Raw genomic sequence first — 19,335 nt, 5'->3', positions numbered from 1 at the left:
AAACCAATGTGTTCTAAGCAAAAAAAACAAAGTTTGTCAATTCCATCGCTCAGACCTGTGGAGTTGACGCTCTCCCTCACAACATCTCATCTATACTCCTGACAATTGGCGTCTCCCCCTTTGTAGGTGGACTCCGTGGATCAGCTGCTTGCATGGGCCGCCCAAATGGGTATAGAGGGTCGCGTGGGAACAAGGTTGCCCGTGGTGAGAACACACCGTCGCGTGGCGTCGGTGGGATCTCGACAAACTGAAGGCCCGTACCTGCTACACCTCCTAGACCGCTAGCCCCAGAAGAAACCGCGGCCAGCCTCTCGTGTATTGGGTTGCTGGTCATCGTCTCGGCACGAGGGGACATGAGAGGCTCATCTGCAAAGCTGGGGAGGATGGCAGTGATGTGCTTCTTTGGCTGCTGCGATTGCTCCTGCTTCTGTTGATGCTGCTGCTGCTGCTGATGCTGCTGCTGCACAACGCGTATTGTCTCGGGTTCCTTCTTTTCCTCGGTCTCATTGGCCTCTTGCTTGAGCGGAGAAGCACCGAGACAATTTAGAGAGCCGAAAGTGAGACGATTTGCTTGGCCCAGTCCGAACCTGCGCGCGCCGAACCCAGGAGACGGCGGGGGCTTGGCCAACCGGAACCCGGGCGACATTGGAGGCTCGAGAATTTCGGGAGGAGCGAAGCCAGGAGACTTAGGAAGGCCAATGAGTCCCGGGGATGGCTGCGGCGCTTCTATCTTGATTGATCGCAACGGAGGGCCAACCTTTATTGGGGGCGGGGGTGTCCGAGCGCGTGTGCTCACTTGTGGAGGAGGAAGTCTTGGAGAAGGCGGAGGTCGAGTAGTATGTTGAGATAGAGGAAGGCCTGGAGACGATGGCGGGCGAAGTGCCTGCTCACCAAAGGAAGGAGGTGGAAGTCCCGGAGACCGCAACGGTTGAGAAAATGACTCGATGGGCGGGGCAAGTTTTGTCTCCTCTTTTGGAGGAGCGGGGCGTTCGGGAATATGAAAGCGACCAAACTTTCCCGGGTCTGATTCATCCTCCTTTTCTGACCAAGAGAAGCTCGAGGGAGCCGATGAGGGCCCGGGAGAAATGGGCTCACCCGGCCGAGGGGTAGTCATACCCCGAGGACGATTGGGAGTCCGTTCAGGGCTTGTGCGCCTTGAGCCTGAATCCTCAGGCAGCGGGGCAGTGAGAGGTTCTGGCGGCGTTACACCGATATTGTCGGCTGACATCGTTGCCCGGTGCTTCGTGGGGCTTCTTCCAGACCGCTGCTTAAGAGCGCCAGTCGGCGATAACCTCTTCTTCTTTGCAACCTCCTTTTGAAAGTCTTGCAAGCAGTACATCAATCGCATGTTAGGGCTGATCCACCGGCTTTTAGCCTGAGCCTGATAGTAAGCGTCGTTGACGCTCAGCTCGGGGTTGCGATACAAGCCATAAGCGATAATCAAACTGGCTGACCTGCTGGCGCCCTGTTGGCAATGGACGAGCACTTTCTTCCCTTCCTTTGTACGCTGCTCAATTGTTTCACAGAGGCGCATCAAATCGGGAACGATATCCGTGTTGTGATCCCAGGGAACATGTATGTACTCGGGTACCTTGAGAATCTTCTGAGCCTTTGGCGTAGTGGGCGAGTCGCTCGAAGCATCTGAGGATGGATACTCGCGCGCAGTACAGAAACTGGCATCCGTGGTCGCGGTATCAGGGACCGGAGAGTCGTCCTCGGGCCGTTCCTTGGTGTCTGTAGTAGGCTCACTTTGGGAAAGCTTTTCGAACGGGTTGCGGACTTCGCGAGCAACGTTGATAACGACATCAAAACGAGACGCCTCCTCCGCTGTCGGCTCGAGATATAAGAACACATTATCGTCGTAAATCGGGAGCGGTCCATCAGGGTAGCCAGGGGATTTCATGTCCTCATTGTTTTCGATATCGTGGTAGGGCTCGGAGTCGTACGCAGCACGGTTTGCGATCTGAGTACGGATTGATGATTCTTCCTCGGAAATTGAGTTTTCGCGTGGCGGCCGGAAGTAAGACGAGAGTCCGGTCTCGTTTCGCTCCAAGACAGCAGGGATTGTCATCCCCCCAGGAGGACCGAACGTTGCCGACCTGAGACCTGAAAGCATGTGGGGCGTCGATGTTGAGTGCTTGAGCGCTCGACGCTGCAAGATAGGAGGCACGATAGGGGAATTAGGGACCTCGACGACAGTGCGAGTCAAAAGATCGGACGAGTTCGTCTTTAAGCTCAACTGACTTGGCTTGCGCTTCATCGCCGGGATGACCGGCTTGATGAAAGAGGGAGAGGCGGGCTCAGAGAGGAGCGTATGGGAAGAGAGCGGGTTATAGGGGGGTTGGATGGAAAGACCCTTCATGTTCTTGGGCCGCCTGGGGCCCGGTGAGGTCATCGGACGCTCTTGGGATGAATCCGAAACGCTAAGATTGGCCATGCTAGACAGAGTTCCGCCAAAGGACCTGGTCGATGCGAAGCCGGGGCCAGGAAGCGGGGCAAGGTTGACTGGGGAATCCGGGGACGAGGACGGGGACGGATCGGAAAGGTCCGACGAATCGGTGCACGACACCGTTGTGGTAGGAGACGAGTCTGCCGACTCGGTGGTTCGTGTGGATGTGCTGTCATGGTGCCTATGGCCAGGTTCCGGCGGTAGGGCACCAGGCCCCAGCGCCAGCTGCGAGGCCTTCGGGTCTTTGGCGCCGTCCATGAGAATGGAGGGGTCGATGATGGTAACGGCGTTGGACTGGTCTATTGAGCCGCCGTCTACGTCATAGACAGACATAAATGAGGGTATTTGATCCTCGTACAGCTGTCTGGCTGCAGCGGAAGGCATATTTTGCGGCTTTCGAGCGGAAAAGCAGCAACAGTTTGGGAGACTCTTCTTGTTCTGTCGGATCTCTTGGTCGGGCCTGTAAAGTGTCAATCAGGCCACTGCCACAACCTAGTCTGTTGCTGGCGGACCACCTGGTCGCCTGGTCGCTTGATCGTTATCCGTCTGATATGCGCCGAGCACCGGGAAGCAAACCACGAATCCAAAGAGCCTGGAAGGGGGCAGGGACGGGATGAAGTGAAGGGGAAAGTCGACGAACAGGGGTTGCTCTTGCCGTGATTATTGGATCAAAGCCGAAGAGTCGAAAAGTGATGAGTTTAGCGGGACAGCGCTGCTGAATCCGTGCTGATATCCAAACGTCGTTATCTTTAGCGTCTACGTATGGAAACACCGTAAACAGGAAAAAAAAATGAACAGAGACCAGTTTGTGTTGCTGCCAATCCCCGAATCGCTGCTTCTGGACAGACGCAGAGAGAGGAGCCCGCCAGAGCAACAAGCACGCGCCGACGTGACCTCAGTCAAGGGTTGGTAAACAACGGGAACCCGAGACGACACGGTCCGATGCGGAGACGCAGGTCGGGGCTCGAGTAACAGTGGCACGCGGATGACCTGTCGCAAGTACCGTGGGCGGCAAGAGTTCGAGGCGTATGTTCGTTTAAGGGTGGCGAAGAACCTGGAAGACTGCGGCGCAGCCGAGCACAGAGAGATGTGATTAAGACGGAAAGACGAACAAGCAGAAACTCGAAGAGAAAAAAAGAGTGAAGGGCAGCTTGGCCGGCGATCGAGCGACGAGAGCGTCAGTACATCATCCAATGGGCGCCGGCGATCGTGTGTAGAGTACGGAGTGGCAGCAGCTGAGGAAGAGGGTAAGGGAGCCTCAGGGGGCTGGTAGGCGAGAAGCAAGACAAAGAGTCTGAGACGAGACTCTGCGAGGGGAGATCAAAGTCAGAGCAAGTCCCGTTGTCCAGGTTACAGTCTCCGAGTCTGACCACGGGCCCTGATGTGCGCAGGCACTGGGCTGGGCAGAGCAGGGCACAGCAGCACAGCGCAACGGGCCGACCACAGAAGGGGACGCGGGGATCTCTCACTTCTTTTTCTTTCTTTTGTCTTTTGTCTCTTTCTTGTCTCGAGGCTGACTGCCGACTCAAGCGTTGCTGGGCAGATAGCCTTAAGGTTTAAGCTTGTCGCTTGTCGGCTGGTGCTTGCGATCCCGTCCGAACTGCTATCCGTTCTTTGGTCGGATGTCGTGCCCTTCACGCCTGATGGAGGGGAGGGAAGAAGAATAGGCTAGGAATCGAACAACGGACGGGAGACGTGGGATTGGATGTGGGTAAAAAAAAAAAGTTGGAAAAGAGGGAAAAATGGGAAAAGAACAGAAGCAGGCACCTGCAACAGAACACGCTGGAATGGCCCGGTGGCAGTGGTAGACACAGACCTGAGGCCGCAGAGGAGATTGACGGAGGGAACCTGAGGCGCTTGAGGAGCTGAAGGGGTGCGGGCGTGTCCAGCAGCCCGTCCACGGTCCACACACAGTCTCAGCGCTCTCAGCGCCAAAATTGGGGGGAGAGGCAGGGCAGCGTGGAGTGGAGAGGCTGGTCACTCGCTCCTACACTGGACTGGGTCACCTCAAAAAGCCCCCTCCCCAGTTTGGGTGCTGGGCGCGGACGTATGGGGGGCTTCTGAAGTTCGCTCTTCAACCTGCACCCCTGCAGCTGCTTGTCGTCGCCTGTGGTTGGCTGGTGGACCGCGGGGCACTGAGATTACGTCCAATCAAAGCCCCGCGGCGGATTCAATCTGCCCCACACACCTGTGCTGCGCAGGAGCGCCGGCGGCTAACCGTCCTGGCGATGTGCTTGCGTACAAACGATTGCAACCTAAAAATAGACGGTGAGACTTGGGACGCAAAATTTGTGAAGCAGCTCTAATTGGAAGCGTGCCCTGTTTGGAGATCCTCTGGCCAATCATTCGCTTGTCTTCGCGAAACCCTGGTTTTTCGTCGACTTCAAGTTCTCCTGCCTTTGGCCCTAAAACATGTCAATGGAAACCTGTTGTTTCGCTCGACATCATCTCCCCGATCAACAAACTTACAGTTACCTATCATGACGGCTTACAGACGCTCTTACGGCTTCAAGGCATTGCGATGATGCTTCTCAACAACGAGAAATTTTGGACTGGGCGTGGGAGCGTGATCCTCCGAGAAACGGATAGGTAAAGGAAAGGCACAGCATCAGTCTCGAGTCGCTAACAGCGTCTCCCTGCTCTCCTCCGAGAAGTTGAACACTTGCATATGTGTCGGCATGCAAGAAATGCGGACCGCTCGCACCCGATCGTTGCGCCGGACGAGGTCCTGCCCAGTCGGCATCCGAAGGTGGCCTCGGCATGCGGTCATTCCGTCTTTGTTCCGGCCGCATCCCGTCCGAAGTCTCGCAAACGACGGTGCGATTCCGTGCCATTTATATGACTAGACTACCTGCCTGTGCCCTACGCTATTCGGTCACCAACGGTCCAGATGATTTATTTACAAGCTATGCATGACTACCAACATGTATACTTAGCAGCAGCTTTTCCCGACACACCCAGCGCTTCGTGGGGATGCGGTCGGTGGCACAAGCTTGATCACAGTGTGGGGCGAGAACACGATGGAGAGGTAGAATGCCATCCCATCCCGGACACCCACAACTCTACTACCAATTATACTAGATCTTCTAATACCCCCAACCACAGTTCACCTGCTCTGCCAATTGCAGAGCCTCGACGCTTCATCAATTCGTCAGGTCTAAGATCAAGACGGTGTCTCACATCCCTAGAAAGTGTCTCGAAGAGTAATTCCTGTCCCCAAGACTTCTCAGGTCTGGTGATCTCAGACCGAGAGTGACAGATATCCGGCTATATCACTACCCAACCCTATAGCCAGGCAAATTTTGTGTTTCGAATGTCTTGTTCAACTTCCCAACTTCCAACAAGAGAAAGCCTACTGTGTACCATCATCGGTCTGCTACGGTGGTACGTAGCATCGTTCAACCGACCGTAGCCCTTGGATCAGTGCTCCCCACGAGCCGCGGCCCACCAGCTCCATGCAGTTGGCCAAGGCAAACCTGAAACAAGCCAAGTTCGACAGGTGGAAACCTGGGCCGTGCGCTCGCTTCACTAGCCAAATCTCGCTTGTTCGAGATGGGTGGGGACTCTCTTAAGGAGTTTCAACAAAAAATCACCTCGTCTTTCGTCTCGTCTGAGCTTGACAAGGTCACTGGCCAGCCTTGTCTACCGCCGACTGGGGAACCGAAACGCCAAGAGCAGAGCCTCATTCAACTTCCCCGGCTTGAAGTTGCTTAAACCATCTCGTCCGATGAAGAATGCGCGGGTGTTGGGTTTTGCACACGACGCCTAAACCGTTGCTGTTCGATTCCAAAAAGCTTGTGCAGGATGAAATCCATCCAGCGATCAACAGCTTTCCCTATCTCACACTGACTGGGAACCTGTTCGGATACCATGCTTTCGCTGAAGGCTTCTAGAGGTACTTAACGGAGTGAGGCATCTAGACTATAAACAAGGATACGGCGAAGGATTATGTATCACAGCTTTGCTTACGCGGCTGACGGGAAAAGGTTCCTATGCCAAAAACTAATTTGAGATAATCCAAAGTCACGCAGCCAGAGTTCAAAGCATCTGTCCGGTCTATAATAATATAGAGCCGCGCTCCGGAGGCGTTGCAGTGGTGGCTCTCAGGAATGACTTCTCGACACGGGACTTACTTCAAGTCTTCTACAGCCATCTTGACGATGCTGTAACTGAGTCCTCGGATAGTCTGGCTGAGCAGCTTCAACCCGCTCAAGAAGGTTTGTTCATCATACTCTCCTGCTAGGCAATTGTGTGTGATTAACCACTCCGTAAACTTTGTTTGCTCTAATTCAATGACGTTAATCTGTATGGTTTATCTTGCGACTCACGGTAGGCAAGTCCTACATACATAGGTGTCTTCGTAAACAGCGACGACGCCAATGGTAGCTTTCGAATAATTCACGTTCGTAGGTTTTGAAAAAAAAAAAAAACAGGAAGTCGATGGCTGCTCGAAAGATACGAAAACTGTTGAGTAACAATGTGTGCTTGGTCTCTTATATCTTCATTTCAAACAAGGGAAAAAAAGTGCACGACAAGGCCTGCGAGAGCCAATGACAACAGCCCAGCCATCAAGATTCGAGACGAATGGCCATAGCAGAGGCAAGTTACCGCAACAAAACATGCACTTTGAGAGATTCCAACTCGGTTATTCGCATTTCCATTTCCTTTCTTTGTAGCTTGCAAAAAGAAAGATGCTCACATCCATTGGACGGTATATCTGGACAGTTTTTAAAATTGTGCTGTGGGACTATCGTAATCAACACGCGTCAGACGGACGCGAGAATGACGTTTTTACACTACTGCTAACTTCTCCTTCTTAATTGAGATAACTGCGACAGTCTTCTAAATAGCCCCTTTATTAGGAAATAAGTCACCAAATGAGTAATACATAACCAATACAAATCGAAATACTATAAACTGTGTTGTGTAGGCAGGTTATTTGAGGAGGCACACTTGGGGGGAGTCTAACTTTGCACTCGCGACCAGGCGCAAGCTAAAACAGACAAGTGGAACCCTCCCATTGGCTGAGAAAAAGGTTACACTGTTTCCTGTCGATACACAGCGACTGTTACGTATCTTGAGAGACTTCAGGGTTGGTCTTGTCTTAGCTGGGTCAGCCAATGACCTGGTTGCATCGCGTTCCGAGAGTATGTTTTACAGGGCGCATCATCGGCTGACATCAACCCCCGCATCGTCAGGACTTTTGCCAGGGTTGGTTCCATCAAGAAAGCACGGGCCAACCGCGTTTCTAACCTCATCGCTGTTTGGCCTGACCCCCGGCCGATGACGGGTTCCCGGTTCCTTCTCCTCTTCCCCCCGAACAGCTCCGGAGCCCGTAGTGTCAACATCGCGAGCTCCAATGACGCCCAATTGTTCCGTCAAAACTCAACGCTCTAGATACAAAATAACTGCTACTACCTACCTCTCAAAGAATAATGGTTTTACATTGCGAACTGTGCTACCTTCACAGCATGGTAACTTTCTACGTTGCTGTTTTCAGAGGCCCATCCATGATGTCCTCGTCTATACGTCGGATAGCAATAATGTGGGGGTAGATAGCAAACAGGAGCGAAGCATGGCAGCAACAGAGGCGCACTTAGGTAGATATGGCTCAAAGATTTTTTGGTGGGTAACTTCCGAACGATAATCCCTCGCCCTTTTGAAGAAAGCGCGAAGAGGAATGAGAAGAGTTTTAGCCTTCTAGTCTGCTGCCTTATGCATGCTTCGCATGCAGGAAAATGAATAGGCTGCGTATGCGCGGGGTGATGCCAGGTGACACTTGCATGCCCGTGCTCTAGCTCCCAGCCTACCTACACAAAAACCGCCTTATAGAGGCGGGCTTTGGTACAGGGCCAGCAAATCTAGAGCTGCTTTCCAAGAGCCTGTCGCTGTTCTTGCAGCTGTAAGTTTTCCGCAAGCCTCACGGAACTGACAAGTCGGATCAAGTAATTTTGGGACTACATTCGAGGGATTTGGTAGGGCTTTAAGGATTTCTGCTTCTTAGTGAGACAAGCACGTAGTGTTCCGTGTAGGGAGGGAGGATAGCCCCGGGCTAGCGGGCTGAGCGGGGAAAGGGATAAAAGACTCGCTTCCATGCATGACGAGGAAGGCCCTCCGTCCGACCAATGGATACCTGTCTACAAGTAAGTGAACCTATGCAGTCCCCGACCTATCACCGGTTCATATGAGAGGTATCAGGGAAAGGGGGAATTATAGAGGCCAGCTCTGGTCTTTTTGGGGAGATGTAACAAGATTCTCATTTAGGTCTGCATCAGCACTCCCTCCCTTCCTTGCAGCAGCCTCAAGCTCCCTAGCATTCGCCCAAATCATATCACCCGATTGTTGTTTGCTCTTTCTCAACAACCAGAGTCTGCGTGCCCTGAAGTTCAAGGATTCCAACAGTTCGGAGAACTCGGGTTCCTACCTCAGTATTCTCCTATCATAGTGTCATTTAGAGAATAAGTTGTGCAAGCGAGAAGAGAGCGCAACCCCTCCTTTTGACCTAACATTAGGTTTTCAGTTGTTCATGCGAGCTTTTTGTGGGCCAGCCCCATTTTTTGTAGACTGCGCACATTCCTATTGGTCAATAACCCAGTAACATTCGAAATTACCAGTACCTTACTCCCAGTACCCCTAGTGTTGCTTCTCGGTGCACCGCACACACACCACCGGCCGATGAGGCGCTTCCTCTCTTTCTTCCCCAATTTTTTTTTCACCATTTTTGACATCCCTCTTCGACTCAATGCCGTGACAAGGGCGGATGCTTTCATCTGCTGCTTTGCACAATTTAATTGATCAGCTTTTATCGCAATTGCGCCAGGCTTGTGACTACCGACGTTGGCTTTCGCCTGTTTCATACCAACTTTTGCGAATTCGGAAGACACCTTGTCCAGCGAACCCCGTTGGATGTTTGCGAATTTGGACACGCAGCGAAGCGGTCGTCCATCGCTGAATTGGGTGTGCAACCATCCCGCTAATGGGCCTGTAGTTTGCGTTGTGAGTCAAAAGTCGAGTTTTCAAGACATATTAAACCTCATCACCTAGCGCCACTCTCTGCAGTGAGGATCGGAGCTTGCAGCACTGCGTGCGCGCGCCTCGAGACACGGCGTGGAAGCGCGGGCACTTTCTCTCCAGCGCTGCAGACGTGACTTGCACCCAGAAGAGCCGACCCGGCCCTGACAGCATCGGAGCGGGAGGACGCGGCGCTGGCGTTGTCGACAGCCCAGGTCCAGTGGACAGGACAAAGTGGAGCAAAAACATGGCGTCGTCCAGTCTGGCAATTCAGCGAGTGGACCCCGTGGCTAGCCCCACAACGGCTCCTCCCTATCGCAGCACCCACAGCGACCAGAAAGGAGCCCACCAAGCATTGACGCTGGGCCCGGCGCACAACACGCGCAGCATGCCCAACCCAAATCCAGGGGATTCGTCGAGGGCGCGCAGCATTTCCGACTCCTCGCTCTCCAGGATCAGCGCCCAGAACCTCAGGGATACTCCCACAACTACCGACGAAACCAGCAGCAGTCTGCACGCGCATCGCCAGAAACACAACGCATCGAAGCTACCAGCATTCCGAGCAGCGGTAGCCGATCGGAAGAGAGAGAGAGAACGGACGTCGTTGGCATCGGTACTGCGCAACCACTTTCCGCCATCCCCTATCTCGCCTAGACCCCAATATACGCAGGACACGGCGTCTCAGTCCCAGACCGTCGCCAGCAAACATCACCACGCGCTCGACGAAAGCCGCTGCATCCCTGATTCATCGCGCGAGGGCCTCCACCACTCCAAAAGCGCGCACAATCTGTCGGACAGACCGGAATCCCAGCTGCCCACACCACAATTTTCACGGTCGCGATCGCTCCGATTCCAGAGCGCTCCCACCTCTGCGCCCACACACTCACGTGTCGACCCCTCGACGGCTTCTTCGAAGAGCCCCGCATCACCATTTGAGCCCGCCAGGACTGCTGCACGCGTGCATGCATCTCGATCGCAGTCATCGTACGTCGCATTCTCTCTTGCCCTACCTTGTTCGACCGCACAGGCTGTGTTTTCATGCATTTGCTTCCACGGCGTCCCGGTCGCAGCTGACTTTTGGCACACAGTCCCGACACAAACGCGCGACCCTCAACCGGCTCGAGACTACCCACTTCATCGCATACCTTGTCTACCCGAAAGAGTGTAGTTCTCGACCTTCCCTCCTCACCTAGCATTTCGAAGGCGCCTGTCGACGAAGAAGACATGGCCGATATCAACAGTTCCCGCGAGCGGGCACTGCGGGCCCTCGAAGGACGAAATGACCGCGATGATGTCTCCCAAACCACCGAGAACGACACCACTGCCGACCTCTTTCTGAACTTGGCGAAGAATGAGAGCATCCTGGAAGACTCCAAGACTGAAGTTCAGCCTGTTGAATCCAGCCCGAATGTAAGTCTTTCGTCGGTTACGTCTCCTACTCTCAAAAATTGCTGCCCCTTTTTTTGTGCAGGCTGAATGCTCTCTCTCTCACATTTTTTTCTCTATCTCTCTTTTTTTCTCTATCTCTTTGGTCTCGGCTTTTTGTAAATTTTTTATTCGTCCGTTTGCCTTGATATTCCGGTGCTGGGCATACCTATCCCCCAGTTTTCCTGGGTTGTCTTCTGCAGCAAGGCCATCTTCAATGTGCCCATTTGCTTTCGCTTTCCGTCTTTGCTCCTGAACACTATGTCTAACCGTTCCCTCAGACGCACCTCCGATTATCACATCGTCGCCCCCTTTCAGCTGCTGTCCCGTCTTTTCCAACATCGCCGCCACAGGTTTCTCGCCGTCTCTCGGCCGACCAGCGCGACAACTCGAGACTTCGGCAGCTCGCCGAAAGTCAGCTTGCACAACAGAGGACACGGGAGCCCGTTCATCGCATGTTGAACCGTGAGAACTCGGCCCCGGCTTCGATTCCGACTGGTCTTGAGCGCTCACAGTCCACCCGCTCAGCCTTGAAACCATCCCCTATGACGCCTAGGCAAATCTCCTTCCGGGAATCGTTCGCTGAACCTAGCTCTGGCCGCGAGAGCGCCTTCTACCGGAGTAGGAGACCGTCATTGACCGACAGCAACAGCCAAAACAACACGTCGTCGAAACCGTCGCCGTACCGGAGCTCAACCCTAGCGCTGAACCAGAGCCGGGCCTTTAGTGCTTCCTCCCCTCTGGTCTCCCAGTCCAGGAACAGCCAGAAAGAAGACGCTCAACACAACTCGGACACAACTGACTCGTCGACTTCAGCAGAGCCGTCGTCTGTTTGGGACGAGCTAGATGACTTGAAGTCAAGGATCCATAGGCTAGAACTTACTGGGCGCATGCCTCCTCCCACAACATCTCGCGTCTCTGATGATCGCCCGCGTACTGCTACTACCAATGCCACGACCATGTCGACCTCGCCGAAGCAGATTCCAAGCAAGGAGACTCGTGAGGTGCAGCCTCTTCTCCTTTCTGCACTTAACAAAACAAAAGGACAGGTTAGTTCCGAGGTCTTCAGCGCTATCGAAAGCGCTGCCATGGATGCGTTGGCCCTTTCCTCTATGATGGGTGCTCCGGGGCAACCAGGTCCGATCTCAAGTGCCGCTAGTTCCATCGGCTATAGCGGTGGCGTGACTGATAGGCAGTTGCGTCGGAAGGCCGATAGCATTTGCCGGAGCTTGACGGAGCTTTGCCTTGCCCTTGCCGACGAGATGAGCCGCAGGAAGTCTTTGCCGGTAGCAGAGAGTCTACGGAGTCCGCCCCTGACGTCGTCAACTATACGAACCAGAAGGCCGAGTGCGACAGAGCAGACGCCCACGGAGGTTGCAAGGCCCTTCTCAACTTTGGAGCAAAGAAGGAAGAGCCTTCTCAACGGCACGTCCCTTCCCAACTCCCGCTATGCAACTGCTCCACAAACCCCGATGGAATCCAGCGCCACCACCACCGCTTCTACCGCTGGCAGAAAGTCGTCGCTGCTGTTGTCGCGGTTTCGTCGTTCTGAGGAGCTCGAAGAACAGACCTCTGACAGGGCGTCAACGTTGTTGTTACGATCACGGCGAACAGAAGGCGAAGAATCCCAAGACGCACGTGAAGGGCGACACACATCCTTGCTGCTGCGATCTCGGAGAGCCGCAAACGAAGATGAGGACGCCCGCGTTCGTGCCCCTTCCCGGGCCGTCACTGAAGTCAACACTTTCCGTGGCACCTCGCGTGATCTCAGCACGACTGCCGCGCAGCAGTCGTCACCGGATGCTGGCACCGCAACCTCGGCTTTGTCTCGGCGGAGCCTGATACCTTCTGTCCTTTCACCACGCACGGCTCCCAATCAAGAAGGCCCTCCGACAAGCCTTGCTTCTGCTGCCTCCGCCGCATCGCCTGTGACTCCGGCGCGGAAGTTGCTTGAGCGGCCGGCACCGTTGACCGAGCTGCCATCCCGTCGTCTGTCCGAGAGACTCGCCGACCGGCTCAACGAGCGGCTCAACTCTGCCCTCGAGGAGCGCCGTCAACTGTCTCTTGGTCAAAGCGGCCTTGGGTCGAGCGCACTTCTCAATCGCAGTGGCAGCTTGAGCCATCGCACTACCACTGGGCTCTCTTCTCGACTGGCTGGAGAGGGCTCCATTCCCACCAGCATCTCGACGTCATCGGTACATCAGTCTCCTGCCACGGCATATCGCAGATAATTCGTCAAACACGGAAACGAACGCCTGTTATATATTTCCGCCATCCGCCTAATGACGAGATTTTCTTTTCTCCCTTTATTCTCGACCTGAGGCATGGGTCGTATGATATATGACCTTGTATATAATCAACCACTTAAGGGGTTGTACAAACCAAGAAACGACGTCACTCACACGATGGAAAAACAGAGCGCAAGAAATCAGGGGCGTTTTCGGTCTTAGAAGCCTTTTTTTTTATTTTGATTTGGTTTTTGAGCGGCGGTCAAAAAGATAAAAAGACAAGGCAACTACATGTATTTTCTTTGACATGGGCGGCAATGTTTAACGCTGGTTTTCTGTTTTGGATTTGGTGTTCTGTGGCCGGGTTATTGCAACTTCAGAGGGACAAAGGCAGTTGGCGTGTTTGGTTGTCTGTGGGCTGGCTGGCAGGACGAATTGGTCGGGTCGGACAGGAACTGGATGGACTTGGGAGGGATATAATAAGGCTTATTATTATACCATGATGACGACGCCATGATAAAAAAAAGAATCATGGGTTCATACAATACTCATGAAGCAGCTGGAGTTGGGTGGAAGAAGGCACAGGACTTGGGCATATTTTATTGTATATTGTAATAACTGCTTCGCTTTTGTCTGAATTGTCTTAGGTTTTTGGAAATCTGATCGTTGAGTTCCTCAATTTGGCTTGATTCCGGGGAAAGTTTGGGTGTCCTCTCTCATACGTGTCCCTCGATCAGAGGATGCATGCAAGGCCAGATACGGAGTAGCAGCCGGTTGAGGAAAAAAGAGGTCCCACAGATGATGCCCAATCCCAAGAGCGCCGGGGTTGATTGGTGACAAGTGTAATCCGTATTGCCCATGTAAACAAAGAAACGCTGCACACTTTGACAGCACAAAAACCAAAAAACAAGCAAAGAAACAGGAAGGCCTCTCCTTCAACCAACAGTTTCACCTTCCACGACCCCTCCCGCCACCTCTACTCCCTTTGGCCCCTTTCCCTGCCTTCCCAAACGGCTGCTTGATTACCAAACCTTCAGGCAAGTCAGCAACCTTCTCCCCATCCTTCCACAAGACGCCGACATTCTGCCTTCTTCCCACAACCTCCTTGAAAAATTTCTTCTCCACCATCCCCTCCTCATTCCCCTCCGTCAACACAACCCCGTTATCGCTCATCCACCACTTCAGCCCACCCTCTCGAATACTCCTCTCCACGTCTACGTATACCAGCACCTCGGCATCCGACCGCATTCCGCTGATCACCTCCTTACCGTTGTCCTCTGGCAAGCCGGTCGAGAAGTGCACGTGGTTGCGGTTCATGCGCTTCAGACCGCCGGAGGACTCGATCTGGGGCCAAAAGGCGAAGTAAGTGCCGTGTACGACGACAGGAGGGATAGGAAGCTCGTTGGAGTCGGGGGCTGGGTTAGGGACGATCGGGCGGAGAAGGTGCTCGCTATCGAGCTTGATCGAGTGGCCTTGGTTGGCACGGATCAGCCAGTGGGATGGGTCGGTTGATGACTCGTCTAGGGAGGGGTTTGTGGCCGGGTTGGGCTTCATGGCGAAGCGCTGCTTATCACTGCTCTTGACGCAGTCGACGATTTCGCTGAAGGTTGGTTTAAGAGAGCGGATGGGGCCATAGAGAAACTATTGTGGGCGTCAGTGTTATATTTGTCATGATAGTGACCAGGCAAGACTCACCACTTTGTCGAGAGGAGCAAAGCCCTCCTTGTCAAGTGTGATTCCTGCTGCGTCGGCCTGGTGCCGAAGCAATCGGCTCAGTGCCTTCGACAGAACTACATCACGTTTGCTGCGGCCGTTTCCGCCAGGTCCTCCGCTGCCGCCACTGCCACCTGATCCCGCTTTGCGACCGCCGGCAGGTCCTCTTCTCTGGCCCCTGCCGGTCGTTGACATGGCCTGCTCAAAGCGCTCTGCAAGAGCGTCGCTTGCATCGGGAGTGTCGTAGTCGTAGTCCATTGTGTAGGCAGTGTTCTGTCGACTACGTGAGAATAGTGCGCAGGCCAGTGTAGAGGCAATGTTCTGGCCAAGTTGAGACGTTGGGTGATGTGGGATCTGGATCTGGATGTGAAAGCCGTTAGGTGGGGTATAACCAGAGCGTTTCTCATTCAAAGACAAAAAAAGAAGGCAATGGATTGAGATGGAGTTGAGAGGTAAAATGAAATGAAAAATCTACTTGTTTCTTACCCTTGCCAAGATGCTCCAGTACAACTTAGCCAAGGCTGTTTGTTGTTAATAAGAGACGACCAGATCGAAGAATGACAAGAGTGAAATGTGCTTGTGCTGATGAACCTTGTGCTATGGGAGTTTTGTCAAAAAAATTACTCCACTTACGGTAATCTGGCCCCCCTTCAAAATGGCAAACCTTTCGGTAAGACCCCAAAACGGAAAACGGATAGAGAGACGATGAAAGTTAATCGCAGAGCTCTCTCGTTTCTTTTGAATGGGCTTTATTTCTACTTCATCTATCTCAACTGTCTGCAGTTCGACTTTACCTCGCTCAGCTCGCCGAGGCTGAGGTGGGTTACCGCGTGACTCATGCCATCCAGCCAAGGAGTCGGGACGTCTGACTTCAGCTTCGAGCGAAAGAGGCCTACCGATGATGCGATAAGTGTATCGCCGCAAGCAGTTCAACATTAATTCATCGAGCTTAAGTATGACGGCTCAGGCATGTTTGATATTATACGAGCAATTGACTGAGAATAGCTCGGAAATCAACGCCATCATTCTTACGGTTTCTATCTGTATGCTAGGAAATCAACCTGCGCCCAACGTTAACCATCGCTATGCACGTATCGCAGGGCTCGACATCCCAAGCTCTCCGCGCCTAAAGCTCACTCTGTATTATTGATCCATTCGTGTTCACTATCATGATGCTCCCTCCTTTCCTGCCAGTGTGCCTGATAACAATGCCCCCAGCTCCTGGTCCCTACTTCTTTGCTCTTCCATCAACCACATGAGGAGCTTTTCCGCCATTCTCTCTTTCGCCTGTTTTTTCCCGTACACCTGTTTCACGCTAGCCGCTTCGATAACCTCCCGAGGGATCTTAACCCCACTATCTTGCCCAAAGTCGACCCAGCCATCGAAGTACCAGCCGGAGGGCAGGTCGTCGTCTGTGCTGTCGGTGGGAGGTTGTGAAGGGGTCAAGTGGTAGCGAGGAGTCTGGATGTCGAGTAATGAACAGAGTTTGACGACGCGCTGGGTGGCGGGGATATCTTTGTCGTCTGAGGGGGAGTCACGGAGAGGGCTCGACGGCGGACGAAGTGATGGAGACTTTTTTTTTCTTGTGTGCAGGGAAGCTGAAGCTGACCCTGGCCTGGAGATGTCTTTCGAGCTGGCGTTGTGGTAACTTGAGGAGAGGAAACGGCTGTATTGGAATTGCTATTGCTGGCACTGCTGCTTGTGCTGGCCAGAGGTGCGCCGTTATCGCTTTCAGTAGATGGAGGAGATTGAGATTGCTCCGGGGCCTGGATTTCTGGTTGAGTTGCTTCTTTAGCAGTCGGGCATTGCGGAGGAGGAACTGGCTGCTTAATGGCAAGATTTGGTTTCGTCTTGGGGAAAACAACATTCTCGCCATCCGAAGGCAGATAGCCCTCTGCCATTAGCCTGTCAAGGTTGTTAAAATGAGACAACGGACATGAGGCCAAGGCAAGCAGAAAGTAAAGACGTTTCATACCACTCAACACAGCACTTCGCGGCATACTGCTTGGCATCTTTCTTTCGAGAAAAGCCCTGTACTTCAGGACCATAAGCAACGGGGAAGGCAAGAGTTTTGCTGTCTTGACTGAGCTGGATTTGACAGCGACAAGCCCATGTGTTATCAGGGGCGGAGAGGTCAATGAAGCTGACAGAGCATCCTGATTTTTGGTGAGCATCGCGATAGCCTGCCATGTTGTTAGTTGTATATGTATCTTCTGCGCATTAACATATATCTGATACGCGAAGTGGACATACGCAAAAGTAGGCTAACCCAGTCTTTGCCACCGAGGTCAAGCTCGCCTGAGCGGATAGCGCGCTTGAGGTCTAAGATGGCCCTCAGTTGCTGGGGAGTGAGCGGCTTTGGGTGTGTTTCCTGCTGTCGGATGAACTCTTTAATATCGCTGTAATCGATAGGTTTCTGAGGCATCGAGGTTGAGTTTTCTCTAGCAGCTAGATTGCTATTGTTATTATTACTGTTAGTTGACGTGAGTTTGTTAATTGCTTCTGGGCCTGCTGTTCGTTTTCTCTTTGTGTGAAGTTGGAATTCAACGTTCAAGGAGGCAGATATGTTTGATAAGGCATCCTCTGATGGGCGTTTGCAAGGTGACATCTTTTGCAGTGGGGGATTGCTGTGGAAGCAAGCAGTAATGAAATAACAAAATAAGCCGTCCTGAGTTGCACAGGGTTCCTGTAGCAATTCGAACCACGAATCACACAGCAAGCCAGCGAAGTGGGGGCGGCGAGTTTAGCACTTGTTTTTGGGTATAAGCGTTCACTAAAGACCACCGATTGGTTCTGACAAATTCAAGGGGGATACGGCAGTTTTGTTCACTTCGGGTTTACCCCCAAACAGATAACGCTTGCACAAATACTTGACTAGGTAGGTAGTTAGGTAGGAATGAACTATCAGTCTGTGCTGGAAAAAAAAAAAGGGGGGGGGCATACTCTGTAGTCTGTAAAAGTGTCAAGTAATTCACCCATTTCGCCCCTTTGCCAGCTACTACCAGGAACTCTCTCTTGTCGTTTCATTAACAAATCAAAGTCTGTCGTATGCTGTATACACGCTAAGGGTATCATGTTAATGTGAGCCTAATGCAAGTCGACAGAATCGCGAGACAAATTTTAGTCCTCTTCAAAAAAGCCTCCATCACTGTCACTTTCCTCGCTCTCCGACCTCGCCGGGGACTCGTCCTTCTTGCCTTTGCCCGACTTTGGCTTGTCTTTTTTCTCCTTTTCTTTCTTCTTCCCAACCCACTCCTGCTTATCCTGCGTATCTTCTGCCCTCTCTTTCTTTTTCTTCTCTTTGCCATCATCGCCATTCCTCTTATCCTTATCCTTTGAAGGCTTCTTGGGCTTCTCCACTTTTGCATCAACCTTTTTTATCACTTTCTCGGGAGCTCTATTTTGAAGTTTTTCCAGCGCCGTTACACCCTCCTCCCTAATTTTCTCAATTTCGTACCACATAGGTGGTCGCGGGGCATGCAGATAACGGGCCGCAGCACCCTTGTCGTCCTTCCCGTCTTTGTCGTCTCCCTCCTTGTTGCCCCTCACCTGGGCATACAGGCTGACATATGGTTCCATGAATGGAAAGTACTTGGTATAGTCGATGTCGACTTGCGCGATATGGAGATCGGCTTTCAATTGCGCAATCTCCACAGGGTCTGTGGCCTTAGACAGCCTCCTCTCGAGCTGCTGCGCGAACCGTAAAGCCTTTCTCCTTTCTGCTTCAGTTAGCAGACACCCCACAGGGGAAAGGGACGGGGCTGTAGGACATACCAAAGAAGCGCACCATGTGGTACTTCGAAATCATCTTGCTCCTTTCCCGCTTGAACTCTATGTCTTTGATGCGCTCCTTGTGCGCCTTCAGCTCGCGCTCGAGTTCTTTTTGTTTGTTCGCTGGAAGTTTCAGATTATCTCGCGCAAGCAACCGTTCAATGGCCCTTGCGCGCTTCTTGATGGCACCCAAACTCTCTTTGCCCTCGTCTGACTTGTTCTGATGGTGTCGCTTCTTCTTGAAGTGCGCCTTGTTGATCTTTTGGCGCTTGGCAGCCGCAACCTCGCTGTCGCCAGAGGCTTCGTCGCCGTCTGAGTACGATCTCTTCTTGCTCATATTTTATGATATTCACTGGATGACTGAAAGGGTGTTGAGGTGAACGGCAGAAAGTGATAACAGACGCAAGAGAGAAAACGCCAGAAATTTTGGAGACGCCGAGCTCTCATTGCTTTCCGATAAGGGTTAGGGTTATAACTGTGTCCCACTCAAACGTTCTTGGCGTGAATCTCATCCGGCCCGCTGGGCGAACTGCAGAACGAGCCGCCCATGGAGTCGAGACACCACATCGAAAAGGTCCAGAATATCCCAAAGTGATAAATCGCCATATCAAAGTTTCATATGAGAATACCATCGTCAAAGAAGTGAGGCTTGTGGCGGATGGATTATGGGGACGGCAGTCCTCAGAAGCACCCTGGACGACAATAGCCCTCAAGAGCGGGCACTCCACTTACAACGAC

The 19,335-nt window shown here is 52.8% G+C and overlaps 5 protein-coding genes across 5 annotated transcripts; 1 reads left to right on the top strand and 4 right to left on the bottom strand.

Annotated features, from left to right (window-relative positions):
- Positions 1 to 76: 76 nt before the first annotated feature.
- Positions 77 to 2,833, bottom strand: CTHT_0025490 (dual-specificity protein phosphatase-like protein; the record flags this gene model as incomplete). Its single annotated transcript, XM_006692946.1, has 1 exon — positions 77 to 2,833. The coding sequence occupies one exon, from the start codon at positions 2,831 to 2,833 to the stop codon at positions 77 to 79; it is 2,757 nt and encodes a 918-aa protein (XP_006693009.1).
- A 6,592-nt stretch (positions 2,834 to 9,425) lies between these two features.
- Positions 9,426 to 13,116, top strand: CTHT_0025480 (uncharacterized protein; the record flags this gene model as incomplete). The annotated part of the gene is made up of 4 exons (XM_006692945.1): positions 9,426 to 9,433; positions 9,494 to 10,444; positions 10,549 to 10,870; positions 11,167 to 13,116. 4 exons carry the CDS (start codon positions 9,426 to 9,428, stop codon positions 13,114 to 13,116), a joined length of 3,231 nt encoding a protein of 1,076 aa, XP_006693008.1.
- A 945-nt stretch (positions 13,117 to 14,061) lies between these two features.
- Positions 14,062 to 15,084, bottom strand: CTHT_0025470 (uncharacterized protein; the record flags this gene model as incomplete). The annotated part of the gene is made up of 2 exons (XM_006692944.1): positions 14,062 to 14,754; positions 14,809 to 15,084. The coding sequence occupies 2 exons, from the start codon at positions 15,082 to 15,084 to the stop codon at positions 14,062 to 14,064; spliced, it is 969 nt and encodes a 322-aa protein (XP_006693007.1).
- A 909-nt stretch (positions 15,085 to 15,993) lies between these two features.
- Positions 15,994 to 17,251, bottom strand: CTHT_0025460 (uncharacterized protein; the record flags this gene model as incomplete). The annotated part of the gene is made up of 4 exons (XM_006692943.1): positions 15,994 to 16,349; positions 16,436 to 16,731; positions 16,829 to 17,009; positions 17,080 to 17,251. 4 exons carry the CDS (start codon positions 17,249 to 17,251, stop codon positions 15,994 to 15,996), a joined length of 1,005 nt encoding a protein of 334 aa, XP_006693006.1.
- A 695-nt stretch (positions 17,252 to 17,946) lies between these two features.
- CTHT_0025450 (putative rRNA processing protein) lies at positions 17,947 to 18,934 on the bottom strand (the record flags this gene model as incomplete). The annotated part of the gene is made up of 2 exons (XM_006692942.1): positions 17,947 to 18,545; positions 18,601 to 18,934. The coding sequence occupies 2 exons, from the start codon at positions 18,932 to 18,934 to the stop codon at positions 17,947 to 17,949; spliced, it is 933 nt and encodes a 310-aa protein (XP_006693005.1).
- Between the last annotated feature and the right edge of the window lie 401 nt (positions 18,935 to 19,335).

Source organism: Thermochaetoides thermophila (assembly GCF_000221225.1).
Source record: "Thermochaetoides thermophila DSM 1495 unplaced genomic scaffold scf7180000011816, whole genome shotgun sequence".
Lineage (NCBI taxonomy): Eukaryota > Fungi > Ascomycota > Sordariomycetes > Sordariales > Chaetomiaceae > Thermochaetoides > Thermochaetoides thermophila.
Note: the sequence above shows the minus strand (reverse complement) of the source record. Positions and strands in the feature narration are given on the sequence as shown.